The following is a 17,570-nucleotide window of genomic DNA, read 5'->3' as shown; positions in this document are numbered from 1 at the left end:
AAGTACATCACTGTTGTTCAATTTGCCTTATGCAAGGTGACAAGCCAAAAACACGGCAGATGTAACAAATGTAATTCTCTACATTATACTTGTACCAAGTTGATAAAAATTAACAAAGGCATGTCTGTGAGAGTCATCATAAGTCAATATGGGACTGGTACAGCATCATGTATAGCATCATGAATATTGCCCAGTGGTTTGACTGTGGTGTCTTGCTGGGTGACCAGATGCCATACGTAGTGAGTTCAAATCCCATCAAGAATTTACTGAATTGTCACCAATTTTGGAGTTTGTAATGTCATTTGCATATTGTAAACTGTAACACCAAAAAAAGTCATCGTTGATGACACAATCCCAACTTGTTAATGGGTACTTTAATTACAAGTTCTTGGAGAGGATAGAGTTCTCTTCATTAATTGGGTCTGTGATTAAAATACTGCGATACAGATGGGGTTTGATGGCCCAGAATGAGTTCAATGGTGGTGAAAATATAAAACCAATGTAGGCCGCCATCCTAATTACAAAAGGTCATTACATGAGTCAATTACTAATTGACAGGATGTTGCCAAACATTTTTGCATCCTATCCTAACACTGACAGATTATCACCAGTAATATATTTCATAAAGTTTGATGCAGTGTTTCTGCACATTCACCCTAAAAACAAAAATTCATTATGTAAATGCAAATTAGCAATTAATTTAAATGATACCACTATGTGTCATTGAATTGTAATTTAAAACACTTTGAAATCCACATCTGTACGAAGTTTCATCAAATTTGATACAGCATTTGTGGATATATCACTCTAATTAGGAAAGTTACTTACATATGCAATTACAAATTAATTAACTTGACACTGATAAATGTCTTTACTCACTGTTAAAGCAATGTGAGCTTAACATCTGTACCAAGCTTAATGGAATTTGATGCAGTATTCCTTGACATATCAGCCTAATTACGAAAATTCAATAATTGACATGACTACATGTCGTGAAACAAATTGATGTGCATATGTGTGACACAGGTCAATGTCCTTGTACCAACTTTGAATAAAATCGGTTGATACATGTCTGAGTTATGGCAGCAGACATGAAAAAATTGTAACATGGTGGCAACCATGAAGCCATATTTGATCTTACTGTCTAAAAAATCAATGTGCATATGTATGACATAGGTCAATGTCCTTGTACCAACTTTGAATGATATTGGTGGAAATATGCCTCTGTACATGAAAAAACCTTAACAAAATGGCCACCACGCAGCCATATTGCATTGGATTGTGAAACCAATAGACATGCATATTCATGACATAGGTCAATGTCCTTGTACCAACTTAGAATAAAATCGGTTGAGACGTGCCAGAGTTATGACTAAGGACATGAAAAACTGGTAATAAAATGGCCGCCATGCATGCAGGCATATTGGACCATATCGTGAAACAAATTAAGGGGCATATGTATGACATAGGTCAATGTCCTTGTACCAACTTAGAATAAAATCGGTTGAGACGTGCCTGAGTTATGGCTCCATATATGAAAAATATCATAACAAAATGGCCTCATGGTGGCCATATTGGATCGTATCGTAAAACAAATGGACGTGCATATGTATGACATAAGGAGTAATCCTTGTACCAAGTTTGAATGAATTCGCTCCAGGAATCTCAGAGATATCTGCGTGAACGGACGGACGGACGCATGGATGACCAAACCTATAAGCCAAGCCCCCAACGGTGTCCGTGAGGACTAAAAATGTCTGCCCTAAATCTCCTTAAAAACTTCCATACCACATATCATTAACTGCATGGCAAACAATCATTCTTCCTGTTGTAAAACATCAGAAGTCATAAAAAAGATTTGCAGCCTATGCCCTCTATGACGTTATGTGGAGATCGAGAACACTATGTTTTGCATATGTGCTGTACAGTGGTGTTATCCCTTACTGTACGGTACAATACAATCCAATTCCATATGTCATCTATCACCGTAAAAACACAATGCAGCAGAGATATACACATGCTGCTGTTTTCAATTTTTCCAGGGGACAGACAGACAATCATACACGCACATGACTAATCCTGATCACTACAATGTTGAAGGTTTGAAAGAAAACAATTGGCAGATGCAAACATACTTCCAACAACCTCTTGATGTTTTTTTGGCAAAGACACAAAGAATAGTCAGGAGTATTTACCTCTGATAATATGAGAACAGCTGCAGGGTCAATCCCAGTGAACAATACTCTTGGTGATCCTGAGGAATCTTCATTGTCGTTGCATAGCCTTTCAAAAAGTGCATGAAAAGTCATCATAAAATAAAATTTGTGTCAAGATGACAGTGCTCCTATACCAAGTAACTAGAAGGCTGATGTATTGGATGACAAGTTTCCGGTGGAGGTGTGGCTATAGAGTGTGATTGTTTTCTCAGGTACTGTGTAGTGTTTTTGTAAGCAAATGTTGTAGAGGGTTGCATTTTCAGTAGATGATGGTGTTCAACGTCAGTCACGTGAATTCAGTATGAGCTAACGATGAGTAATGATAAAATATGACATCATCAATCATATGGAATGTGATGTTTAACAATAAGATGGCAATGTAAGCTGCTCTTGTGAGTATATATTATTTACATATGGTTATAAAGTCTGTACCAAACCTGCACAATTTTAGAAATGAAACCTTACATAATTTGACACTCAAATAAATTTCCAAGTATCACTCAACCATTTATTACTTATGTACAAGAAATGAAGGTACCATTTATGACCATTAATGCATAGAATTAATACTGAACCAAAGTTCGCGTATCATAACATTCTAGAGATAATGTCATTGTGTGTTCAGCTTGTACCTCTAGATAGTTGTTTTTTCTCAGTGTGGGTTAATGAAGGTCTGTGCATGATCATATGGGCTATTGGTAACCAAACGTTGAATTTTGACTCGAAGGCCAGGTAAACTTCTTCATGCTCAATGTCATAAAAACTGCCAGAAAGAGATAATTGCTGCAGATACCAGTACATGAATTTCCTTGACAAGAGAATTTGATGAGTGGGTCTGCTATGTTGAACAAGATTATTAAACTTGATAGGTCTTAGGCAAGCTGTTCACTTTCAATGACACAATTGCTATGTTGATGCAATGTTATGTTGATGCATAGTAACATGAGAACTTAAGTTCGATCTGTTACCGATGATTCAGCTTCATACTACACAATGTTAAACATGCTGCCATTTGTAAGTTTTTACCACAGGGGAACAAAACATTTATTTATTCCAATTGCTCTATACATTTGGAAAAAAGGAAGGTGCACAGATCCAACAGGACCAATATTCCCATTTTTGAGGGACAGTGCAGAAGTACATCATGTAATCATACTTATCATGTGAAACTCACCACATTTTATTTGAAGAGTTTGAAGATTCATTTGCCAGTTTCCTTTTATTTCCATTCATATTGTAACCATCATCGTCTGCCACAGAGAGTGACCTTAGGTGAACACTTGGTTTGAAGTTCTGCAGTGAAAGCAAGAACAGTCATGACATGCATTGTGTTCATGTTTTGACTTGTTGCTGTAGGGATGGGTAGTATCACAAATATTGTATACTTACTCTTATTTTATATCTATTAAGTTTTGTCTTTCCATTTGACACTCATTTTGTATTTGCATTGATTCCTTTGCAGAATAATGAGAATGGATGAGTATTGACAAACTCTTTTTTTAAAAATATGATCTCTAAACCAGTGCATCAAATTTAAAAGCTGTTGGATGAGTAGTTTTGACTCTTTAGAAATGGTCATGGTAAATGGCCTTGAACTAGAATGTTCAAATTTACCAGGGCATCTTCACATTGGATGAACAGAAGAGTTGAAGAATTTCAATAAAGGTAGACATCATAGTACAATTTGTCTGGTCATTTCCATGCATCCTGAAAACAAACTCTAGGTGTTCATACAAGTTTGTTAATGTTACACAAAACCTTAATGCTTCTCATCATGTTAATAATATTTGAGATAACATGGGTCATTTATAATGTTGTGCCCATTCAAATTATGTGCATTCAGCAATAACGTTTGGTCTAATTATAAAAGTTATTAACTATGAAAATCCGGTGACTATGATATGTTACACTCATTAACTTCCAGCATAACTGAATCTTGAGTGTAACCAATGTACATGTACCTTTAAGATCGATCAAATTCAGTGCATTCACTTTTAACATGTTGCCTAATTCCAGAAATTCATAAATATATTATAAGCTATTAAATAGGCAAGTGTTTTATCAGCTTTATCTTTTAAGTCTAAATAATTTATTACTTAGACACAAACACCATTTAAATACTCAATGTAAACAAGCACTTATGCCAGCTCTAACTACATTTATGACTAAATCTTAAGCTGGGTTCTGACGTGCCACGGCAAGAGCGTCCTATTTGAGATTATCGGAGCTAGGTATACATTTCTTATCAGCATCTTAAAATTTTTCTGTTCCCAAGTAATGTATAGGGATTACTATAGGACGGAGACATACGCCCTCTACAGTCTACAGTGGTCACAACGCATGCATGCATAAACGATGGCGGCTCATGCTGCAAATGCTACTCTATCTGAATTTGCGTTCTAAACGTCACCACCGCAGATTTCATGGCCATTTGCATGAAGCGGTACTGATTCATGGTAACTATTGATTGGAGGTTGCACTTGAAAGACTGTCCATGCTACTTAATCATCAACAGAGATCGAGTTTGCATATCCTGATTATGTGCCTTGGCCATTTCAGCGCCTCACGAACCATGCCAATATTACCCATAAATCAAACGCTGTGGATGAGAGAACGAGGAAACAATCTTTGTCACGGCTCTCGATGCTCTCTTCAATCAGTGCAGGGTCAGGGTTTATGGCAAGTCTGTGACCTAAAATTTCAGCCAAATTGTCAAAAAATGGCATCGTCTTCCTTCCTCTGCCACTTCATTTGTTGTTGTCAACTACTGCCTTGAACTGTGTACATAGATGCTTAATTTTCTTGTGAATCTGAACTGCTGCCGCTCAAGGTCTTTAGCCATCCCTTTTGAAGCAATCACTCCATAAACCCGGAAATCCCTCGATGTCCCATCCAACATTTGTTGGATGCCTTCATCTTTCCAAATTGAAAGCAATCATCGAATCTCCCATTCACTTCAGTTGTTGACACAATCGCGAGACACTGCTCTTGTGAGATCAGCCATGCTTTCTGTATGGTGTAGCAAAGCATAATGAGGCAATCCACATCGGTAGAGGGCGTTTAGGACGACCTTTAAAGTCCGTGTTTGTCCAAACGTAATTTAGGTCACTGTTTAGGACCGAGCACCGAACCTAGACCTACCCCCCAAGAGCGTCCCAAAAACAGACGGCCAAGGGGCATCCTGACCTGTAAAGACGTGTCACTCATCAGAGAATAACAAATTTAGGCCGTCCCCTCTGAGTCCTAACCCGCACATCTGAACGGCACTTTAGTACAACCAATCTACCTTCAAAGCCAGATCAAAGTCAGTGCATTCATTTTTTACTTATGTCCTACTCAAAGATTTTCATTGTATAAGCAAATAGGATAAGAACCAGCAAGTCAAACTAATCAAACTTTCTACATGATTAAAATCAAATGTGATCAATATACACCAAACACAATTGGAACTAATTTAGGATAATTGGATGGTGAAGTAATGTCTGTTTAATCTACAAATGTAACCTAATCTGCTTTTCTTTTTAAGTTACACACTTGTTTTTATGAGTAATTTGTAATATTGCACTATTCAGCTATATAGCACGTAACACTTTTGTGAAATTTGAAAAACATGAAGATCCAATTATCCCAAATTAGTTCCAATCGTTTTACCAGTAGTCTAATCAATGTTGGTGCACAAACCTTTGGATATAGAGCCCAATTACACAAATTCGTTAAATATACAAATGAGCTAATTATATGTTACACTCGCCAATCTTTGAGAATAACTTAATCTAATTGTAACCAAGGCACCTCAGAAATCTGATCAGGAGACGGATGGATACACAGACACACACATTGTTGCAACATTAGACGCCGTTTGAACCTCCGGTCTATGGTGTCCAAAATGACTCTGCTTTTTTGTGTACTGCTTTTTTGTGTACCATGTCAAATTGTAAATACTACAACAAGCAACTATGAATTCAATAAATAATCAATGTTTTGTCCAACACTCTGATATTGTACTTACCCTAAGAGCTGCTTGAGACAGCTTCAATGGTGTGGTCCAAGGACCTGGTGGGATGGGATGATAATGAAAAGGTATTATTCCCAGTGTGCCCTCTGACTGACAGTGTTTTAAAATACATTGTGTCAAAGTATCTCATTGTTACATTTGCACTTGCAGCAACTGGTGTCACAACAACAATTCTATTTTTCCACTTCGATGGGCAGTGTACATTATATGATTTGCTGGGCTATTTAATCTAAGAAAAACTACAGGCTGAGGAAGCTGAGATGCAACCCTGTTTTTGCAACGACTTCTGGGTTAGTCAATAATGTAACCCAATGAACACACAATGCTGAGGGAGAATAGACAAGGTATACAATTCCAGTGTTCACGGTAATTTTTTCTCCTCGCGTACGGCATACGCATTAGTCTACTAAAATTGCGTAATGGCTGTATTTGCATGCGTAATTTTACTTCAGCGCTCGATTGATGAAAAAAGCTGACTACAAAATACGACGAGCTGTTCAATAAATTTACACTACCAATTCGGATTGTACGATGTACATGTAACCTTATTTTAATGAAAACAGTTCAACAAACAACTTGAACAACTGGGCTGTGTTTCAAACATTCTGAAACGTAACAGCGAAGGGTGTACATGCGACTGTCAAAACACATTGGGCAACCCAAAGGTTACTAAAGTAATTTATTGCAGCTAATCCAGGCACTGGCAGTGTTCAAAATTTATACATTTATACGATACATCAAAATGTAACCATGGACATTCAGTCTCCCACTGCTCTTGGTAGCCTGTTAGTGGTTGTGGACGTGATTTTTTTGGTAACCGGTGCATCATCATCGCTCACGGTTTCAAAGTGGCGCTGATTGCCTTTGCATGTTATTGTATGGGCGACAACAGGACAATACGTCATGGATACCGTCATTGGTTCAATTTCACTGCACTTCTCTGTGTTCTCCATGTTGGGTTGCCCGGTAGTATCTTTCGATTGACCCTCTGAATCATTTTTTTTCATGGACTAGTGGAGCAAAGTTGAAAGAAAATACAATTGTTTGCTTCGACGCGATGCTGCATGTGTGCTTTGATCAAATTTGGGAACAGTGAGATGTGATGATCGTGCACGGTTAGCATTTAATTTGTTGCAACATTTCTGTCAATCACTCACTTTGTGTCATCAGTTTCAGAAACTATAGCTCGCCTGAAAATCAGCAATGTAGTTCATAGGCACAGCTGACGTGATGATGTGTGTAGTCTGAAAAATCGGCATCGTAGTTCAAGATGCCGATTTTTCAGACTACGCCCAGAATGAGTGATTGACAGAAATGTTGAAACAAATTTAATGTCAAGCGGGCACTGATCTCGTCTGGTTGTCGCCTGAGCTCAGTCGCGGGCAGTGCTTTTGGAAACATTTTACTGTTATCCTTTACGTATAGAAATGTATAACAATGAAAAACAAGTCATCGTTGATGACACAGTCCCCACTTGTTAATGGGTACTTGATTGCAAGTCCTCAGAGAGGATAGAGTCCTCTTCATTAATTAGGTTTGTGATAAAAATACTTTGATACAGATGGCGGTCAATGGCCAAGAATGAGTTCCATGGTGATGAAAACATAAAACCAATGTAGGCAACCATCCTAAAGTTCATAAAATGAGTCAACTGGGAATTAATCAACAGGATGTTGCAAAACATTTTTGCATACAATTGAGTTATGGCTAACGATACCGATGACACAGTTTGGGGACAGGCCTCGACGAGAACAGCAGCTCAGATAATATGACGTTCTTGTCTTAATATTCAAGGTTTCTCAAATTCTCTCCCTTGACTTTGTTGGCGCTGACTGGCATTTGGCTATGTCAGCCAAAATGACTCAAGAAACGGTCTTCACCTCAGAAATGTTTTACACAGCGAAGGCAAACTATTGTCTTAGAAACGCTCGGAGTTGAGTAGTGGGTGTTAATCTGTTTTCAAGGCGCGTGAAGTTCGAAAAAAATAGCAGCTGACTGAATCACAGCATGGAGGTTTTTTACCCTCATGATCACAGACACTGCCAATCTATACCTACATATAAATACAGGTTCTTTTAGTTGTGGTGTAAACCGATTTTCAATTCGCTTTGTCACTCATTATCGGGATCGCTCAATCAGAACCTTCCACGGATATGAACCCTTTCTGAGATCCAATGCTGACATAAAATCACATAATATTTACGTTTGTGTAGACGGCATCGAGATGCCGTAGCAGTCCCAACAGTTAGGTTGAACAGTTAATACTCTGTCTACATCTTACAGCTAATCCGTCATAATTATGCAAAATCCCTTCCAGGCACTCCTCAAATTTATTTAGTCATCGGCAACTATGTACATTGTGCTCTGAGAGGAAACATCGCTCCCGAAAATCGCCCTTGTTAGCCTTATTTTAACAGTTGACACTGATTTCAATGAGTGAAATACTGTTTGGGCTAAAGCGTTGATAGCACTTTCTTGTTTTGGTGTTTTATCTGTCGAGTAAATTGTTTATGGCCATTCATAAAGGAAAACCGAACCAATTTACTAAATTGCCCATTTCTCAGTTCGGCATTTTGTCACTTTGCAGCACACTCAAAAGACTTTAACTCGAGACTGCGTAAACGGAAGTCCACCAGATTTTCACAGATGTTTGTCAAATAAGTTGTCTCTAAAACCGTCTCAGTTTTTTAATGTAGGTCTTTAGAGTCGAGTTATCGCTGCTTAATTAGATGGCATTGTGAGACTAATCGGTTGATAAACTTTGATTCAGCACTGTAAAAAAACTAAGGCTTTTTTCAAAAATCTGAGACACAGTTTTGTAGCCAGTATTCTGAAGTGCAATTACTTGTTGTCACCTAGACAATAGCTCCCTTCCGCTCTGACTTAAACTTTTTTATGTCAGTTTACCCAATTTCTTTACACTTTCACTAAATATCTTCATGAAAATCCATCGCCTATTAATTTCCTTGATCAAACAAAAAAATTCATAGAAATAGCTTTCAGGTGATATATAATACTTGGGTAGAAATACACAACTTGATGGCAAAATTCACGTTTGAAAAGAGGTCGTCGCAAAGGTGGAAAGTTAAAGCTGTGACAATGCACAAAGTTGGACGACGGTAAAATTCTTCACTGTGATCATGGAGCTAGAAACGGCTAGTACATGGTGTGATCTTCCGTCTGCCTGCAGGCAAGTGAGGGTCTTTAACGTACTAGTCCGTATCAGAAATCAGTCAGTCTCGGGCATCATATTTTTCAGGCCATGCATAGGCTGTAATCCTTGTACCAAGTTTGAAAGAAATCGCCCGTGGCATCTCTGAGAAATTTGGGTTAATGGACATACTGACGCATGCACGGACACAACCAGATCTATAAGTACCCCCGGACTTTGTCCGTGGGGGACTATAAACCAAGCAACAGAGTATCTTACCCATGAGCCGGTTATTAAACTGATGAACCAATCTTAGTGGATCTTCGGTGTCATATGTTTGGTACCTTTGTGCTCCCCAGTTCCTAAGTGCATCCATATATCCAAGTGCGATATCATTAAGCCACTGCACATTCACAATAGGTAGTCGCCATTCTCTAGCTTTTTCAAATTTTGCACCTTCTTGTCTATGGCAAATCAACACTGTATTGCCTCTTGTTAAAAAACCAGTGTATTTGGCACCAACCAGTTCCACCAAGACCTTCACATCTGATCTGTCTTTTCCTTCAAATCCTGTTACTGCAATCACCTGACGTCAGAAGTGACATTGATTAAGTATTACTTCCCAGTTTAAAGGTATACTGTCACCTGTTCCAATCTTGCCACAGTTACCATGGAAAGAGAAAATCTAACCAATCACAGATTTTAAGCGGGTGGCCGCTTTTTAAAAACAGCGCCCTCACATGGGCATTTTGAATACCAAGGAATGCCCCTTTGACCACATATGGGCATATTTAGATCACAGGTGACTATATACCTTTAATTGAAATAGCATCATTCAGGGATAGAAATACTTTTTTATTTCTCGTGGCAAAAGTTTGCCACCAGATATAAAATCAGGTGGCAATTATGAAAAATCTGGTGGCAGTTTAACACATCATGTGATCGGTATAATACAACATTTTGTCATTGCCACATACTCATTCTAATTTATAAATTCTTGAAAATATGGTGAGTACACGTCACAAAAAATCAACCCATACTGCAGGCCTCGAAAAAATTTTTTCAAACTTACTAACCGTGGGACACGTGAATTTCATTTTTACTAGCCCGAGAGGAAAAATTACTTGCCCTAAATTTCTAATAACTGTACTAGTAATTTGTAACAGAGAGCAAGAGTTTGGCCATATGAAGTGAATTCAAAGAGGGAAAAACAGATTCAAACATGAACTACATTCTTGTTAAAATGAAGGACTATTACCAAATCTGAAATGTCACAGAAGAAATGTGATAATACTTTAGTTTTTTTCTGTAGATTTGGCCATCTAGAAAACATCTTTGAATTTGGAATTTTTCCACAACCTAATCCAAATTAAAATTTTGGCATAAGATTAATAAGATTGTGTGATTTACAATGTGCATGGCTGGCTGCTGCTCTTTATTATCAAGCTGAGATCACAAACAACTGCTCTGCTAGTGTTTATCTGCCAATGCATACGCACATGTACTGTTTACATGTTTACTCACTGAGCACAGCCGTCTTTCAAAGTTTTATTTTGATAAATGTATTCGTCAAGAGAGCAGATTCAAGTTTCGTTTTCGTTACTCTTCAGTGCAGATTTGTTTTCTGTAAGTGAGAGCCGATCCCTAACAACCAAGGTCACGTAATTTGAAACTGTCTGCATCTCACGCAATACGTAGCTGCAATGACTCGACTGAGCCCGTTTCGACTATGATGTCAACTTGTACTTTTTCAACTGCGGGTTGATTTACGTTGAACAGTAAACATTGCCGAGATCCATGCATGGCTTCGAATAAGTTTACATCCATTTACCAAGCACATGGTGCAATTACACTATCGCGTGAAGCCGATCGACTGTCATACGACTCATACACTTGCACAAAGAGAATGGCAACCACTGTCAAGAGCATACCACTTTACGGCACACATACAAAACAGTGAGTTCACTCCGTGTCGTCGGAGAGAACGTGTCGCAAAACTCTATTTTTACGACTTTTTGTGTTCTACAACAGCAAGAACGATTATTTTGCGATGTCGGGCGGATTTTCAAGGGTTTTCAGAAAAAAACTTCTGAGAGTTGAAGGACTTACAATGATTGTAGGCGTGTACAGACCTAATGAAATACGTTTTCAAGCTTGAATTGTCAAGAGCTTAGTTAATTCAACCGCTGGTGCACTTGCCCGTCGGACAGGAAGCATATTGATTTTACTTGCCCGAACGCAAAATTCACTAGCCACGGGCGTTGGGCGATAGGAATTTTTGAGCTTTGTACTGGCTAATGAATTGCAAGTATTTATTGTTATTTAATTCATGTAGGCTGCAGTTTGGCTTTGTTTTCAAAATGTCACAACATGCTTTTATCTTGTGCCGTATGACTGCATATGCGGCTATCACAGAGGGCAACAACATGTCAAGTGTACAAAAGCTGCTGTCATCGATATGGAGATTAGCCAATCACAAGTTTGGATTCACGCTGTGTTTTCATACATGCCAAAATGTCGCAATTAGTTTGGGTTTTTTTTTGGCTAATGAGTTTTTCCGCCGTCAGACAACGCGTGTTCCTTCATCCTTCAGTGTTCCTTCATTCAAGCCGTAGGATCGATGACATGATGACCCAAAATTTAGTGGCAGAAAAATACCACCAGAAAAAAATTTTGGTGGCAGATTGACAGTTTTTGGTGGCAAATGCCACCATTGCCACCGATTATTTCGATCACTGATCATTGTAAATGACACTTTCATGTATGAAATACTGTAGGGCATAGCACGTTGACTTGGGTTTCTATTGAACTGTGTCAAATTACCTATTGCATACCTCTGAATACTGGTAATTTCACATAGTGCCCTTGTTGACACTTTCAGCAAAATTAACTAATGATCATACACCAATATATGTTGACTCTTCTCACTTAGAATCCCATACCTGTGGTCTAGATGCTGAATGACTCTATATTCTTACCTGATCTTTGCATGGTTGTGCATGGATTGGGTATGGAGTGGGTAAATGTAATGCTCTCCACGGCGGTGCCATTTTCTTTACTGTTAAACAATCGTTCAACCAGTGTGCTGTGACAACTCTTTTACCATCTTTCATTGCCTGGTAGGGAAAAGATAAATATGAAGCAATAGGAAACATCAGTCAATACACTTGGGGATTTAGACCTGAGAACTTGTAACAAACACTAAATGTTCTGATTCCAAATCAAAATTGTATACTAGCGCTACACCTTAGGTGCTCACTCTTTTCTATACAAAGCAAGATATCAATATAGTTTTGTTGACAGGTGAGGTGACTGACCATGAATTGCATTGGTAATAAGTTTGAAATTTACTGACATAAACTAAATGCAAGGTACTCTCCAAGGCAGTTACATAAACTACACACAAAACAAATTCATTAGTTAAGGTCAGAACCTCTGCCCTACATGAAGTGTAAAAGTTAAGTATTGATATTGGGCACAGAATTCATTGTAACAGTAAACATACCATCATCAAGTTAACAGTGGATAAAATTTAGTGATAAAAAGACATTTACCATAAATAAAACACCAAACAGTACTGTTAAACACTGAATCAGCTGCATGCTTTTTAGCATTTTCATACTTTCACACTTTCTTTAAACAGATGTTTAATGCAAGCATAAATAATAACATTTGTAGTACACAAAATTCAAAATGCAGATTGAAAGCTACAGGGTGTGGGGAAACAACATGATTTTACAACCTAAACAATCTTTTACTTATAAGTCTGTTTTAGGATGCAAATTGGGGACTATATACATCATGAGTAACATTTAGCATCTTTTTGCAGTCACTATTCCTTCTGCTTGAAAACTTTCTGTTCAGTTTTGTTGTCATTGGCTGGTTTCTTGGTTAGACACAAAAAATATATCACTTTTGTAAGAAGTGTACAATCTAAGATGGGAAACATTTTTTTTTAGCCTCAGTTAAAGAAATGAGACTTTTCTTACCAGTTTAAAAACATCAGTTTTTTGGGAGTCACATATGACATGGGTAATACGCTCAGAATAACAATCATCAACCAGGCCTCCAAATTTTGTAATTACCTGTAAAAGTAACCACAGATTCAAAAACATTCATTTGATCAACTTATGTTATGATTCAATTTCTGTTGTACAGCACTATATTGTCCATTGACTGTAATTTGAAAATATTATCTTGTCTCCAAGTAATCTCATTATAGTTTTAATCTTGTTCTTGACAATACTTATTTTGCATAACCATCAGCCAGATTGTGTACGTCATCTCTGTAGTACAAATACTCACCTTTTTCCAGGTCTCAATCATTTCTTGATCAACTAGGGTTTGGTATTCAATGATAAGAAATACACATCCCAGCAAACAACAATCCCTAGGAACTGATAAAAAATACCATTGTTGCAAAATGCCATGGATACTGTCCATTAACATTTAACGTAAACATTAAAGTGATCAAATTAGTGGTTTTTATGAAAAGTTCAAAATGTTAACTTCGATCAAAAATGCTGAAAAGTAACTTTGAAATGACTCAATAAAAATAAGGAAAAAACTCTGGGGACATTTGCCCCAGTGACCATCCTTGCAAATTTCAAAAAAAAATTACTGAAATCAACCAAAGTATTTCTGAGATATCTGCATGGACACAAGGTTGCACACACACATGCGTGCACGCACAGAATCCAATCTGTAAGTCCCCTTCGCCGATGACTTACAAAGTAAGACTAGAGAGGACATTGTAAACTAAAGGAACACATAAGAAATATGGTATGAAAGCAAAAAAAAGTGTTTATCCTGACTTGCATATGCTATACACAGACTTAATGCTTCTTATCCTGTGTTTCCGCTGCCGATAGTTTTTTTCGCATTTTCAGAAGAAGATCAGATGTTTACGAAAATATTCTAGTTAGTATTCGTACATTTTACGAAGATATTTGACCATTAATCACTATGAAAAAATGTTCAAAGGGAAATGTAAACATTGTTTTTACGCCAAACCTTTTATTTTGCTGAGTTGGTAACGCGAACCTGGCCCGGAAACTCCATTGTTTTACACGCAATAGAATACAACTAAGTCCCTCTACTAAAATGATATCGTCCAAAATCTTCAACCAATCAATGATTCTGTATCAACTATAGTTAAGTCTCTGCGCTCATTATGCACAGGTTTTGATGTTGGGTCCACTTTCGTCATGAAAGCTGTCTTTTAATTGGACAATGCATTTGAAAGGCTGACACACAGCAGACAGCGCATGGCAATTGTTCAGATACGGAGCAGTCGATACTGCTTGCGATCGACGATGACTAAACTAGTAAGAGGTCCGATCTCCGAAACTTTAATAAGGCATTACCGGTGGTAAGCTTTATCAGACAAAGAAAGAGATCGTGTAGCTTCGGCTGCCAAGAGCCACAAACCGCAAAATTGCTGGAGACTTCGCAAAAAAGAGCATGATTACCGTTTTGAACTACGTGAGCTCAGCAAGATGAAGTTGTCTCTGTTCAGCAGATTTGGACATCATAGAGAGCTACCTACATTTGATATCGAAGTTGGAAAATAATTTTAAAGATGGTCATACCAGTTCTGTTACTCAAATCTCATTCAGTAACATGATTCGAATATTGACGGCACACGGTTTTAGATACATTTAGAGTGACAGTTTTCGGACAGGACAGTAAATTTTGCCTAAAAGCCGTTTCATAAATGACGAGCAGTACGAAATTTTAATACCACACCCTTCGAAACTTAATTGTGTTTATCCTAAAACTGTTAACAGGACGGAAATGGTATTTAGGGGTCAAAGTTGCCTAATTTTCGACCTAATGTTGAGTGCGTAGTAATCGGACGTCGTCTTTGGAATGTGATTATATGTAGGGGCTAAATATTGATATTTTGAAACTTCAAATCCCCGATTTTCAATTTCGATGTGTTTAGAAAACTGTTTGTAAAAATTTCATGATAAATTAGTTATGTTCAATCCATGGGCCACGCAACTATATTTCAATATAGTTTCTATATTTAGCACGTGTATGGTGCTTACATATCAGACATGGGCTGTCTCTGTGTGTTGCTTTCAACACCTTGTATTGTACGGTGTGTTAACTTCACCAAGTTTGTAGCGCCTGATATAGCTTCTACCGAAAACATAACTATTCCGTTGGGACAGCAGCGTCACCTGACTTAATATGCGGACACATGACTTGTGAAACGCTATCAATACAGAGCAAAGTGAGTACAACGAACAGTGCAGCATGTCATTAAATGTTCGAAAACTGGGGTCGTCCGAAAATTGTCACACTGAGATTCGGGGGTCTAATTTAACTTCGAAAATCATTTAATTTGTTTTGGTATTGAGTGTTGGTAATGTACAGTTTTTATCTTTTATTCGGTCTAACTTGTCTATATTGACATCCCCATTTATTTTGTTCAGTAAATCAAACCATTATTATTGATTGGTTTACATTTTTGTCTTTTTACTTTATATGATTTATCGTCTTTTTGATGCATCTCTTGTACAATCATTGACAGTCTCGCTTCTCCATGGTCCGTCCATCCAGCACAGCACTTTGTACTATGGTGCAACATACGTCAACATGTACGACCCAATTTACATAAATATCAAAGCTCACAAAAATCCCCGAATATGATATAAAAAGCACGTCACTGTATCATTTTTGTAAGCAACTGAGGGTGAGAAACAAATTTAATTTTTTTTGCCATAATACCTATTATTTTATTTATTTATTTATTTATTTATTATATGACTGGACAACATCGCTGCACAGAACAAAATATTGAAAAATGCAGGTCTACTTTGTTACTTTCACTGTCTTACATTTCAGTATTTTCACTGGAAATAAAGATATCTGACTTCACAAGTTCAAACTTATGAACGTACTAGTATTATTTGTTTCAATTGACTGTATCAATTATGATCTATTCAAGAAATACAGTGAAATTTAGAGTGTACTGGGATGGCCTAATTATTAAGGAAAAAAGTCTATGGTAATTATTGCATGAGAAAATTTTTCTCAAAATGAGAATTTCTTTAGCAAACCATTCTCATTTTTGAGAACATAAGCTGCTGACCCAGCGGAAACCCAGTTATCATACTTATTATGTTCAGCAGGTCATTCATCAACATTGTACTTGCTCATCAGAGTATTTAGCTTTGATAATACAAAGGACACTGTTTGGGCCTCAAGACCCATGGTGTCCAAAAATCAACATTGATATGACATCTGCATTTCAATTATTTCTACTTAAATAATCATGCACAGTTTTCTCATAAACACTTACTGTTTTGAGATGAATCATGTCCAAAGTAATGAACAGATTGCAGTAAAGATGGAGGTGTTGGAGGATGATGTTGTAGCTGATTCTGAACATTGTTGGTATCATTGAAACCAGGTGTTTTTTGTCTCATGCACTGCCGTGCTGAAGCTCTGCCTAATGCTGCCAACACCTGTGACATATCACGTCCATCTGGTACCGGTGGTCGCATCATCATCATTGGGGACATTTGTGCATTATTTGTGATATTGCGTAGTGTTCTCATTTCAGGCATTTCCAATGCATTTGTTTGGAATCTTCCATAAGGTCCTGGTCCCATTTCATGGGTATCTGGGACTGAAATAATATTTTGTGGATGTCTATCCTGAGTTTTAGTCCGTGATCTTCTCTGTTTTGGCTTAGGATGCTCACGTGAAGTTTTGTCCCCTTGTATATTCTGTTGCAGCAAAGCCTGAAACCTGTTGTTGTTTGCAGCTGATGCTGGAAAAGGCTGCTTAGACGTACTGGTGACTTTACTATCCATCTGACCATAAACAAATGGTTGATTCACTGGGAGTTGCGGGAAAGTATCAGACTCTTTCACAATGTTTGCCAGGTCTACCTTGGCAGGATGCTTCTCAAGTTCCAATACAGGTTCAGATACTGTCTCTATGACTGGTCTTGGTGTAGGTGGTTTTGGAGGAATGATGAGCCGTGGATGGTACTTTGCTTCATTTTGTTTGATTTTCATGGTAACACTGTCTATGATCCAGTCTGGCATTACGATCTTCACATTAAAACTGTCTTTGTGTTGTACAGCACATTCATACTTTGCCTGTAAGGAGCAACATACTCAAAATAAGGGCAGGAAAGCATGCATAACGTTTTGAAACTACCGTACTA

The 17,570-nt window shown here is 37.7% G+C and overlaps 1 protein-coding gene across 1 annotated transcript in view; it reads right to left on the bottom strand.

Moving 5' to 3' along the window:
- The window catches only part of LOC139141361 (PAX-interacting protein 1-like), a 45,699-nt gene that overhangs the window by 12,952 nt on the left and 15,177 nt on the right, over positions 1 to 17,570 (bottom strand). Inside the window, exons 5-12 of the mRNA XM_070711005.1 lie at positions 16,695 to 17,502; positions 13,688 to 13,779; positions 13,372 to 13,467; positions 12,361 to 12,498; positions 9,662 to 9,968; positions 6,226 to 6,269; positions 3,391 to 3,509; positions 2,196 to 2,283 (exon numbers count right to left, since the gene is read on the bottom strand). Of these exons, the coding sequence (XP_070567106.1) occupies positions 2,196 to 2,283; positions 3,391 to 3,509; positions 6,226 to 6,269; positions 9,662 to 9,968; positions 12,361 to 12,498; positions 13,372 to 13,467; positions 13,688 to 13,779; positions 16,695 to 17,502 (1,692 nt within the window). The remainder of the gene's footprint in view (positions 1 to 2,195; positions 2,284 to 3,390; positions 3,510 to 6,225; positions 6,270 to 9,661; positions 9,969 to 12,360; positions 12,499 to 13,371; positions 13,468 to 13,687; positions 13,780 to 16,694; positions 17,503 to 17,570) is intronic.

The sequence above is a fragment of the Ptychodera flava genome, chromosome 9 (genome assembly GCF_041260155.1).
Source record: "Ptychodera flava strain L36383 chromosome 9, AS_Pfla_20210202, whole genome shotgun sequence".
NCBI classification, from domain to species: Eukaryota; Metazoa; Hemichordata; class Enteropneusta; family Ptychoderidae; genus Ptychodera; species Ptychodera flava.
This window is presented reverse-complemented; position numbering and strand designations above follow the sequence as displayed.